Raw genomic sequence first — 12,889 nt, 5'->3', positions numbered from 1 at the left:
TACAATATATGTGTGCAGAACTGAACAGTTTTCTTGTTGCGCAGGGAGAATTGAATTCAGAAAGTATAAATAACCCGGGAAGAAAAACTAAAATGCCAAGCAGTTTATATTCATTTCCCAGTGTTCTTTCTTTGGGTGTAGCTGCTTCTGTTCATCTTTGATCAATTGAAACTGAATTAGTTTTCTTTAACAAAGAGATCCACTTCCATCAGAATACATCCTCAAACAGTATCATTGTTGAGGTATATAATGATCTCCTGGTTCTGCTCATTTCACTTAGCATCAGTTCATGTAAGTCTCGCCAGTCCTCTCTGTATTCATCCTGCTGGTCATTTCTTAGAGAACAATAATATTCCATAACGTTCACATACCACAATTTACTCAACCATTCTCCAATTGATGGGCATCCATTCATTTTCCAGCTTGTAGCCACTACAAACAGAGCTGCCACAAACATTTTGGCACATACAGGTCCCTTTCCCTTCTTTAGTATCTCTTTGGGGTATAAGCCCAGTAGAAACACTGCTAGATCAAAGGGTATGCACAGCTTGATAACTTTTTGAGCATAGTTCCAAATTGCTCTCCAGAATGGCTGGATGTGTTCACACTTCCACCACCAATGTATCAGTGTCCCTGTTTTCCCACATCCCCTCCAACATTCCACATTATCTTTCCCTGTCACTCTAGCCAATCTGACAGGTGTGTAGTGGTATCTCAGAGTTGTCTTAATTTGCATTTCTCTGATTAATAATGATTTGGAGCATATTTTCATATGTCTATAAATAGTTTCAATTTCTTCGTCTGAGAATTGTCTGTTCATATCCTTTGACCATTTATCAATTGGAGAATGGTAGGAAAATACATTTTTTACCTTTTCTCTGGGACCATGCTTAGTTGTTTTAATTATACTATATTTGGTTTTCTTTCTTTTTTTTTTAAATAAAATTTCATTCCCTTTACATTCTTGTAGTCATTATACAGTATTGCTTTCTTGGTTCTTCATTCTGAATCACTTCATATAAGTCTTCCTACGCTTTTCTGAGTTGTCCATATTCACAGTTTTTTATGGTGTAGTAATATTCCATTACATTCATGTGCCAGAATTCATTTAACTATTCCTCAGTCAAAGGGCATCTCCTTTATTTCTAGTACATTGCTACCACAAAAAATTATTCCTCTCCTCTTGAAAAAATTGTTCATATTGTGGAGGCAATTAAATGGTACAGTGAATAAGGGGCTGGAACTAGAATCAAGAAGGCCCAAATTCAAAACTAGTCCTAGATACTTACTAGTTGTGCAACTTTGGGCAAGTCATTTAACCTCTTTCTGCCTCAGTTTCCTGATCTGTAAAATCAGGATAATAATAATGCTTACTTGTCAGGGTTGTTGAAAGGATAAAATAAAATAATATTTGTAAAGCCCTTTGTAAATCTTAAAGCATTATATAAGTGCTAGGTATTATTATTAATAATTATTAATATGAAAACTCTGATTAACCTATAAGCCCCTACTTTTCCTTTTTAACCTCAGTTAACCCCAATTTAACTCCAATTTCCAACATTCATCATTTCCGTTATGCCCATCTTTATATTGAATCTCTTGAGTATTAAACCATTGCATTGATTTATTTTGGAGAAAATTTGCAAATTCTTTATAAAATTTCTTTACTTCTTCATCTTCTCTAACAGCCAAATTTCCATTTGAAGAAGAAGTTTTGAAGGCTATTAGACTCCTTTTATGTGGCAAAGCACCTCACTCTTTTCTAGCTGAAATTTACAAGGCAAGGGGGTATATTGCTCACAGAGAAGCTTTCTAGCTTATATGGCAAGAGGAGATTGTCCCTCAGGAGTTCAAGGATGCTTCCATTGTCCAAAGGAAGATGATTGAATGTTCCATGAAAGAATGTTTTCTATTGTGCTTTGGCTGGTTGTGAAATTTAACTTTTCTATCTTGTTCATTTGTCTTTACACGGAAAACCTTTGAGCCCTCTTTTCTTTTAGCTGTAATGCCCTCTTATTTTCTTATTTGATTTATTGAATTTCTTTGGTAGTGTATCAGATCATTGTATAAAGATCCTATGTATAGACAACCAAGACCTAAACAAATGATTCTCAGCATCATTTACCTCCTTTTACATTATTCCACTTGGTCACTGTGGAATCAGAGCTAAGTGATTATATTTATCTTAATTACAAAATCCTACTCTGATGCCAAATCATGGAATGGATATAACCTTGAGTTTTCAAAATTGTGCTGATTAGAACATGAGCAAGTTTTAACATAATATGGGATGTTATGGAAAGATGTCATGTAGGGCCACAGGAGCAAACTGTCTTTCCAAAAAGCTTTGATCATTGCAGAGAGGTTCATTACCAATTAACTGGTCATTAGGTGATGAATTCTTCGACATAGAAATCCATGAATCTAGTCAATCACAATTAATCAGGGACTATTTATTAAGCACATATTACATTCCAGGTACTGAGTCCTAGGGATACAAAGACAAAATAATAACAGTCCCTTCCTTCAAAAAAGTCATAGTCTCTTAAGGGAAACAAGTATTTACATAAGCATCTATGAAATAGATACTATATAAGTACAAAGCTGTTGAGTGAGAAGGGCCTTTGTAGTAGGCAGCCTCAGGAAAGACTTCATATTGAAGGAGATCTTTGAGCTGAGCTTTGAAGAAGCTCCCCTTTGGAGGGGAGAAGGGCATGTATTCCAGGTTTGGGAGATAACCAATACAAAGGCTCAGAGATGAGAGAGAGACAGAGAGAGACAGAGAGAGAATTATGTGGGATTAAGAGCAAGAAGATTATTCTGACAAGACCACACAGCATAGGACTGGAAATAATTTATAACAAGGTTGGGAAGGTAGATTGGTTCAAGTTACAAGGGGCTTTAAAAACCAAAACAGCTTAGATAACACATCTTTCAGGAAATTTAGGATAGTCTTACTAATTAATCAGTAGTGGCAAACAAACAAGGACAATATGGTTTTAGACTATGAACACTGAAGACCATAATGTAGAAATCATTAAGAAGTTTTTTTTCAGGCATTCTGTTTCTTTTCAAATGTCAAGAAAGTATTTATCTAATATCAATTGTTTCTTCTAGATATACTAAAATATCCTTGACTCTTATCACCCTTGCATTTTACATTTAAACATAATACATAGTATATTAGATTATAAGCTTTTTGAGGGCTCCTCTTTGTATCCCCAGTGCTTAGCACCAATGCCTGCTTTTTAATATAATTCTTAGTAAATGTTTATTGATTCAATAAAGAAACTATACAAAACTGCTGAATTCTTATAATAATAATTTTTCTTTTTCTTAAATTTTTATACAGCTAAGTGAAATATAGAGTTGAGCAATCTCTTATGAGGTTTTTTTTTGGCATATATGATCTTTATTTTCCTGTGTAGTTGCAATGTAGCTAATATAAGAATAAATAACTGTTAAGTTTGAGCAATTTAAATGATTTTCTATATTACAGGGTAGAAGACCATGATGATCTCATGCCAATTTTTTTGCGTCATGATACTTCTTTAAAAGAAATCTATGGTGAATTCTTCCTTGCTGAGCTAATAGAGGCCCAAGATCAAGAGAATTACTGTGTTGTATGTGAGGTTTGTAATTAATTTATTTAGGGATTTACCATGCTTCAAATGAAATGTACAATTTACTGTTTTTTCTTACCAACCTTACTTTATCTCTCAGTCTTTTGATTTCTTTTGATAACTGTTTTCTTTATTGTGCCTTACTTCTGCCCCCTTGATGACACCAGTACAGTTTCATCCTCCCCACTCCTTATCTTAATGATCTTCTGTTCCATTTTTTGGGGAAACTGTTCTGGACTGGGTTTGACTCAGGACAATCCCCAGGTAATGTATTCACTATTGAAAAACGAAAAGGTAAACATTCATAGGTCATTAAACAATTAACAAAAAATTTATTTACTTAGTTATAGCTGTAAAAGTGTATTCAGGGATAGGTATTGAGAATAGCTTAAGGTAGTTCACTTGTCTAGCAACCATGCATCTGTGTGTTCCTAGAGCTTTTCATGGAAACTTTGTATTCAGGTGATGAGCAAGTAACATCAACAATCTGAACTTTTAAGTTTCCCTGAGTCAACCAAATCTCAAGGAAATTCTAACTTTTTAGGAAAAACTAGCCTAACTTGCAAGGAGAGAGGGAGTTAGGAAAGAAGGAAAGAGACAAACATTTGTTAAGTTCCTTTTGTTTACCTTGAATATGGTCTCATTTGACCCTCATGATGACTCTCAGAGGTAAATGTTTTTATCATTTTCATTTTACAGTTGAGGTAACTGAGACAAACAGAGGTTTAAATAACTTGCTCAGATTAGATTTTAACTCAGGTCTTCCCAACTCCTGTCCCAGCCTTTTGTCCATTGTACCATCTGCTTACTTCTAGAATCTTGCTTCTGCCATATAATCTAACTGAGAGTCAGAATATACATAGCTTCTTTATTTTTTGATGTCAGATGGGGAGAAGGAAAGTTCTAAATTATGATAGTGGATGTGATTCAGGAAATGGTAAGAGAGGAAGAAGAAGGCTTCCTGATAAGAGATCATAAATCCTTGGCTATATCAGGCAAAACTGGAATAAGTGTGGACAATGGGTAGGATCTCCAAAGGGAGCATTGCAAATTTAAGCAGTGTAGAATGCTATCTTGTTCATAAGTTTATCTATTAAAATATTGGGAATTATTTTCAGAATGTACTGAAAAATAATGGTTTAGTAAGCTACCTCATTCTAATATACATGGATATAAGCACCAACCCTGAAGTCAGGAGGACCTGAGTTCAAATTTGGCCTCAGACACTTAACACTTCCTGGCTGTGTGAGCCTGCACAAGTCACTTAATGCCAACTGCCTCAGCAAAAAAAAAAAAGCAAAAAAAACCAAGTTGGATATATACATAGTCAACTATTTTTGAGGTTTGGATGAGTGGCTTGTAGTAGGGAAAACTTTTCTTATTAATGATATAAAGTACTTAAAAATCTTAAAATCCTAGAGTTGCTGGTGAATTTCTGGTGAGAGTTCATCTATTGCAAAATAATAATGATGATGATAATAATAATAATGGCACCATCACATAGGACTTCTGCTTTAAGAGTCTTTGAGGAAAATGAAAAAATTATTTTGAGTTAATTAAATACCTCTCCAAGACGTTTGTTATTAACTTTCTTATGGATGCCTGTTAAAGAATATGCCTGGCAGTATTATTGTGAGAGCCTTATGGTGGTGGTCTCAGTAAATAAAACAAGAGAGCAATTTAAATTGTTAACTAGAATTCTGTATTTACCTTACATGATAAAGAACATTATTTTTAAAAGCTTACTCTCTTGTTTCCTTTAAAATAAGTCTAGATTGGTGCTAATTTTGACTCTTAAGAGATTAATATTTTGAATGACTGTGGTAGTTATTCTTTGTATATCATTGCCAATAAATATTTATTGTGCTCCTTGTTGCCCAGCACTGTATGATAATATTTAGTGATAATATCTTGACTCCAGCTGAGACTACCAGAAATTCTCATTTTGTTACAAGCGAACCTTTGACTGTCATTTGTAAAAGAGAAAACCTATATCAGTTATCTTTATAAATATTAAAAATAGAGATTTAGCAATTTTACTTGTGGGATGTTTTATGATTCAGATTTCTTTCATTTTTTACATAATTTTGAAAGAAATAAAGTTTATTTTAATCCATTTTTCTGATTTTGGAATTATAAATGTTCAAAATACTATGACATTTAAATACTAATTATAAAATTAAAGTTGTATCATGCAATTGTGGAGTGGTACAAAGAGTCATGACTAACAGTTTCTAAATGTGAGAACTGTCTCCATACTCTGAAATATTACACTAAAATTTCATTTTTCAAATTATTTGTATTTTTTAAAGTTGAAGAAATTTTTCCATATCAAAACTCAATGATTTTCTATTGGTGAATTCCTTCCTTTCAAGTTCTAATTTATGTCTCCAGCTCTTTTTAGACTAATAATTAAGATGTGGAGACTAAGGGACAGTTCAAGAAATGTATCCTTTGAAAATACTTACTTGATATAGAAATGACCAAAACATAAAAACATATGACCAAAGCATAATTTTGCACAATGAGAAGAAAACTTGTTTGAAGAAGAATAAAAGATTCATGTTGATTGCAATAAGGATTCTTTCATTCAAAGTATATCCAGCTAATTTAAAATCAGGTTGTGTCACAAAGCCATTATATTCTGGTGTAAGAAGATATATTTGGCTAATTTAGATAATTAGTGCTTATGAAGAGAGATATAGGGACCACATCACCCAAAGTTTTAACTGCCACCTCTTATTATTTTACAATTTATATAGTCTGACAAATTGCAGTCTTCTAAAAAGCCAAAGGAAAAAAATCCTTCTGATTTCTCAATCTTAAGGAGAGAGTTTTTAGAGATACTAATTAGTCCATCTTAAATTCTGTGAATCATTTAGTGTGTAGAAATGCATTACTTCTGAGGGGGAATGGATGATAGAAAGTATTGGGAATCCATCTGTATCCCAAATCAGGCTTGCCTTTCTGGGTCTGCAGCTCTTTTCAGGTTCAAGAGTAATACCATAACAGATGACCTGCCCATCTGTCTTTCTGAACCTTCCCCCTGATCCTAACTGCATTTCCTTAAGTTAACAGTTTTAGGTAAACACCAGATGACAATAGATGACAGAGCAAAATTGAAGCTAGCAGAGTATACCATGATCTGTCACTCAAAACCTTTCCCGTGGCAGTTGGGGAACCCTGCTGTGTAAATTCCCTTTATGCCATCCTCATACCAAAGGGGACATCCTTGCCTAGTTTAAGGGATTTTGAATTCATATAAGGCTCCCCACCTGTCAATGGCATCCTAGGACAAGTTTTGAATGATTGGCTTGCTATAATTCGCTTGACACAACTTTATTCCTTCATCCATTGTCATCTGGTGTTTACCCAAAACTGTTATCTTAAGGAGGGGCAGTTAGCAGCAGAGGAAGGTTCAGAGAGACAGATGGGCAGAGCATCTGTTTTGGCATTGATTAGGGAGAGGGATTGAATGGTCAGAGGGTGCCCTACTGATCTGGGGGATAGAGAGGTCTTGCCAGATGGGGGATGCCCAATGGGTTGGAGGTTGTTCAGCTAGTCAGGAAGTGTCTGACCAGTTGGACCCAAGCTGGTGGTGGATAAAGGAAGGACAGATTTCCCAAAAGTTATCCATTGTGATATTAAAGATTCCTAGGACATAACCAAAACTTTAGTTAAAGGTCATACTCTTAAATAGAAATCTTTTCTTCAAAGTTCATATCCTATCTACCAATTAGATTAATGAAGAAAAAAAGTCTGGCCTAAAAATTCAATATAGTGGTAGACATTTATATAGCTTTACAAACTCTAAAGTGGACCTTGAAAGATCTATCATAAAGAATTTTCCCTTAAATATCCCAAAATCATAAAACTATAAATAGTATGATAACTTTCCTCAAGATGTAAGAAAATAGTGACACTTTTGGTTTCTTTTATAAATTCATATTTGAGTATAGTATTCAGTTCAGAACAGATATTTAAAGGATATCCAATGGGAATAAATAGTTTTTATAAGTAATTGTAAAGTATAAAACCAGTGCCATTTTGTCATATGTTATCATTATATCCTATTTTGATGTTATGTGAAGTTATGATAGTGATATAACAGATTGTAGAATTGAAAATGTTAAATCTTTATTCCTAATAACAAAACATACTTTTCTCATTTTCATTAGAATGTGAAAGCCATGCCATTTGAAATCAAATTCTAAACACAATAAACCATTAGTGTAATAGCACATTCCTAACAGCGATCTTATAAATAATACATTCTTATCATACACTTTGCAGCTCAATAGGAAGCCAGCAAAAGGTATTTCAGGCCATCATAGTTTAGCCTCACCAGTGTTGTTGTAGATTGGAAAGACACCTCCATGTGAACCAAGATAGATGCCAATTTTCCCTGCCGAGAATGAAGCTGGCAACCTCTTTCTGCACATATGGTAGATGGATTGGTTAATCAGCCTCTGCTGAGCCTTGGGCCTAAAATTACATAGAAGCCAGACAACTGCAGCGACTCTGCTTTTGTTCATGAGTGCAAACAAGACAAACAATCACTTGTTATTTGGAAAAAAATTAAAATGTTTATTTTGGATTTTTATTAAAGTGTCGATGGCTTTATAAAACAGCTGTGTAAATCCAGCCTTTTATAGCAAGTATCATTTTGGGGGTAGAATAGTAAAGAAAGCATACATATGTAAGGAAAGAGAGGTTTGAAAAAAAACTTCAGCATATTGCAGTGATAGGACATTTCTAATTTTGTTAAGAGGGCAAAGTTTTTAATGCCTAATGATTTCTTTCTCTGTACTTTAAAAATTTTTAATATTAATTTAGTGTGAGTCATTGCTTCATTAGTGTTAAAAGTAAGTCTTTGCATTTTTATGATAGTTCAGTTATAGAAACATGTATTGCTTGACAATTTGGCTTAAGTCTAAAAATTATTGACTATAGTCTCTGATTTTTTTGCTCTTCCTTATTGGAACAGTATTCTATAAAAATATAGTCTTTTGAAATACCAGGACCCAGAAGCATTTCATATCTATATATATATCTATATATATATATATATATATACATAGCTATATTATACATATATTCATTTCTAATAATAATTTCTAATTAAGCCATTCCCCCCAGTTTTTGCTTAACAATTTAATAATAATGATGATTTTTTTCAGTTGAATGTCAAAATACTTAACAGTATACATTTATTTCTTTTATTGTTATCTTTTATCTAATAATGATATACAAAACCTTTTTAGTCGATATGATAGGGATACAAGAAAGCAATGATTTAATTGACATAGGCAAAGAAAACTCACTTTGATCAATGCAAATAGGGACCTTGTCTTTGCTTATAGTTTCAGAAACTTGTGTAGGGCATGGAGAATTTTAAGTGTCATTCCCATGATCATATAGATTTTATATGCAAGAGAGAGGACTTGAATCTGGCTCCTCTTTGTTCTCTCATTAGTAGATAAATAACAGGGAATTACAATCATAGCACTTTTTCAATATATCACTATGGTTATTATTTATTATGGACATATTTTTTATTAATGATAATAGTTAAAATCCTTAAAGCATGACATTAACAAAATTGGAAATAGTTCTCAAGTATTTTGTATATTGCTATTTAAATTGTAGTTTAAAGACTGCTTTTTCCATTTCTAGTGAAATGCCAACACAAGTGAAATAGACATTTTAAAAAGACATCCATACTGTCATATTAATTGTATTAATATTAATTCTCATGTTTTTCTTATCACAAACCTCATTAAAGTGATTTTACTTGTATCACTTCTCCAAAAAAAGAAAAAATGACGGCTTCCCATGTAATCAATTTATTATTTTTATGTTTCATAAACTTAGTAAATGATCAGCTTCTCACTTAAATTCCATATCTCACTAAGTTTGAAATGAATAGCATGGAAACAAGATGATGGTAGAGTGGGACAAGCATAGAATAAAATGATTATATGAGGCAGGATGGCAAAAGGAACAGGAATAGATGATGGTATCAGCTATGTTAAGGCTCAGTGATACTTCATCCACTCTTCGAAAACATATTTTAAGTATCTAGATCATTGTTTGAGAATTGTTGTACCACAATATTGTTGTTCCCCATGCCAAATGGCCATGTGTTTTACTACAAGCCAATGGGATGTCCTATGACCAAAGTGCTAAAGAAAGTTGGCACATGTTTACTATGGGAAATTCCAAATCCACACCCTGAACTAAAGTATTTTGGAGAACTTCTTGAACCATGCCAAGGATGTAAGTTTGGATTAGTCTGGCTTCCATTGAGTTCTACTTAAAATCTCACTTTCTATAAGAAGCCCTTCCTAAATCTTTTTAATTCTAATGCCTTCCCTCTGTAGATTATTTCCTATTTTTCCTGCATATAACCTATTTGTATGCAGTTCTTTGCATTTCCTTAAGAACAGGAACTTCCAAAAGTTTGCCTTTCTTTGTATCCCTAGGACTTTGCACAGTGCCTGGCACATAGAAGGCCTTTAAGAAATGCTTATTGACTGAGTTTACAAATCCAAAATTTCAGTTTCACACAACACCAGAGTTGTTATATATTATTTTAATTTGCAGAATGGTAGTCTAAATCACACTTGAAAGCATTTCCTATGCTACTTTTTGGGACAAATAATACTGTCCTTTCAAATTGCATATTAGAGTATATTTACTGAATTGAATAGAAATTTAAAGACACCACATTAAAACTCCAAAAGGACTGAGCCAGCTAATTTTGGACAGGTATGAATTTTCAACCTCCTAATACTTAAAATTCCTTCTTTTAAGATCTACTTATCAAGAGAACAAATACATTTAGAGGCAGTGTGTAGTGGAAGGCTTTCAAAAATCTTTACTTCTCCCTTTCTTGTTAACCACTACCATATTAAAGTCATAGAAAGGAAAAAGGCAACTTAAAAATTTAAGTTGGATTATAGTTATATTAGAAGAATTAAAGCAATGCTCTAAAGCAGTTTAAAAAGTAACATAGGAGGGGAAGTGACAACCAGGGAAACTTAGAAATAAAAAAATGATATTCAAGGTTGAAAAATATGTTTGGAAATAGCATATAACAGACTCAGTGAAATCAAATGAAGATCAATAAATAATAAGATTAATAAATCCACTGAACTGAAAAAAAGAACCAACTAACTAAACCAAAACAATAAGCATATTTACAGTAATTAGGATCCCAGAAGATACTGAAGAAGAAAACAACCACAGTATTTGAAGACTTAATTATAAATAATTTTCTACTATGTATGAGATCAGGCAATTTTCTCTCTCTCTCTCTCTCTCTTCTCTCTCTCTCTCTCTCTCTCTCTCTCTCTCTCTCTTTTAAAATATTTTTTTATTGACAGAACCCATGCCAGGGTAATTTTTTTTACAACATTATCCCTTGTACTCACTTCTGTTCCGATTTTTCCCCTTCCTCCCTCCACTCCCGCCTTTACATGTTACATGTTACAAGCAGTCCTTTACATGTTAAATAGGTTACAGTATATCCTAGATACAATATATGTGTGCAGAACCGAATAGTTTTCTTGTTACACAGGAAGAGTTGGATTCAGAAGGTATAAATAATCCGGGAAGAAAAACAAAAATGCAAATAGTTTATATTCATTTCCCAGTGTTCTTTCTTTGGGTGTAGCTGCATCTGTCCATCCTTGGTCAATTGAAACTGAATTAGCTCTTTTTATCGAAGATATCCACTTCCATCAGAATACATCCTCAAACAGTATCGTTGTTGAGATATATAATGATCTCCTGGTTCTGCTCATTTCACTTAGCATCAGTTCATGTAAGTCTTGCCAGTCCTCTCTGTATTCATCCTGCTGGTCATTCCTTACAGAACAATAATATTCCATAACATTCATATACCACAATTTACTCAACCATTCTCCAATTGATGGGCATCCATTCATTTTCCAGCTTGTAGCCACTACAGACAGGGCTGCCACAAACATTTTGGCACATACAGGTCCCTTTCCCTTCTTTAGAATCTCTTTGGAGTATAAGCCAAGTAGAAACACTCAGGCAATTCTCTATAAGTTAAAGGGATACATGGGACATCAGCAAAAATCATTCCTAACTTTAATTCACCTTGGCACATTATTAAAAAATCTCCAGAATTATAAAAATAAAGAAAAAATCTATTTAATTTTTGAGACATTTCCATCTTCTTGCTGCTGCCATTCTGTAAAGGGCAGGAACTCTGTATGATTGATTTAATCCTACAACAAGGTGTTGACTCACTAAAATTAAGATAATGATTCTCTAGTACTTAGTATAGTTCTACAAGTTGACACCTATTCTACAAGACTGCCACCTAAGATGATGTACTTATCATAGAATATATAAGAGCTAAGAGATCTGGGAGGGGAGACAGACTCAGAGATAGAGACCTTTTGTATATTGGTGATAGCTTTCTACACCTTTCTACTCTCCAAACTAGACCATTGAGAGCATGCCCGGGAGTGGCTAAGCCAAACAGCTCTGAACTACCTGGGAACATATTTTTTTTCACCCAGGCTATTTTCTGCTGCAAGTACCACTTTATCCTTACTTTCCACCTCTTTCTCTGAGAACTATAATCAAATTAACACTACCATTGCATCTGGAAAGGACATATTAAGTGAATATCCTTTTATTTCCATTACTTTTCCTGTGATTTCCCAAACCAAAATATCTTTCCATGGCCTACGTTTCCAATATGTGTTACCTCATGTAAGTCTCTTGAAGACTTGAAGATTGAAGTAGGGACTGACTTGCTACCATTATTTGTATTCCTAGTGTTTAGCATGGTATTTGCCATAGTAAGAAGTTAATAAATTAATTTTTAATAAGAATTATTTCTTTTAGAAAGAATTGTCAAATTAGAGTAAATAAAATGGAACTTAAAGAAATGCCAATTAGAGTAATCCTGGAACCACAACCATATTATATGGGGAAAATTAAAAAAAAAAAACCCAAATGATGACATCCTACAACTACAGAAATATCTAGAAATGTTGAAGAGGAAGTACAAACTGATTGAACAAAAATAATATACTTTAAGCCTATTATTACCTTTAGGTAAGAACCTTTTAATAGGTTCTTAATAGATTTAGGGGAATCTAAGGGGAAATTTAAAAAAATGAGAGAGATTATAAAGATGAAAGCAAAGATAAATATAACAAAATGAACAATAAAATTGATAAATAAAAGTAGTACTTTTTTTTTTAACTTTTGAGAAATTA

The 12,889-nt window shown here is 33.3% G+C and overlaps 1 protein-coding gene across 1 annotated transcript in view; it reads left to right on the top strand.

Annotated features, from left to right (window-relative positions):
* CFAP61 (cilia and flagella associated protein 61) overlaps positions 1-12,889 on the top strand; it is a 344,569-nt gene that overhangs the window by 32,859 nt on the left and 298,821 nt on the right. The window contains exon 6 of the mRNA XM_051975854.1: positions 3,500-3,632. Coding sequence (XP_051831814.1) covers positions 3,500-3,632 — 133 coding nt within the window. The remainder of the gene's footprint in view (positions 1-3,499; positions 3,633-12,889) is intronic.

Source organism: Antechinus flavipes, chromosome 2 (assembly GCF_016432865.1).
Source record: "Antechinus flavipes isolate AdamAnt ecotype Samford, QLD, Australia chromosome 2, AdamAnt_v2, whole genome shotgun sequence".
Lineage (NCBI taxonomy): Eukaryota > Metazoa > Chordata > Mammalia > Dasyuromorphia > Dasyuridae > Antechinus > Antechinus flavipes.
The sequence above is the reverse complement of the archived record's forward strand: the minus strand, read 5'-3'. Positions and strand labels throughout refer to the sequence as shown.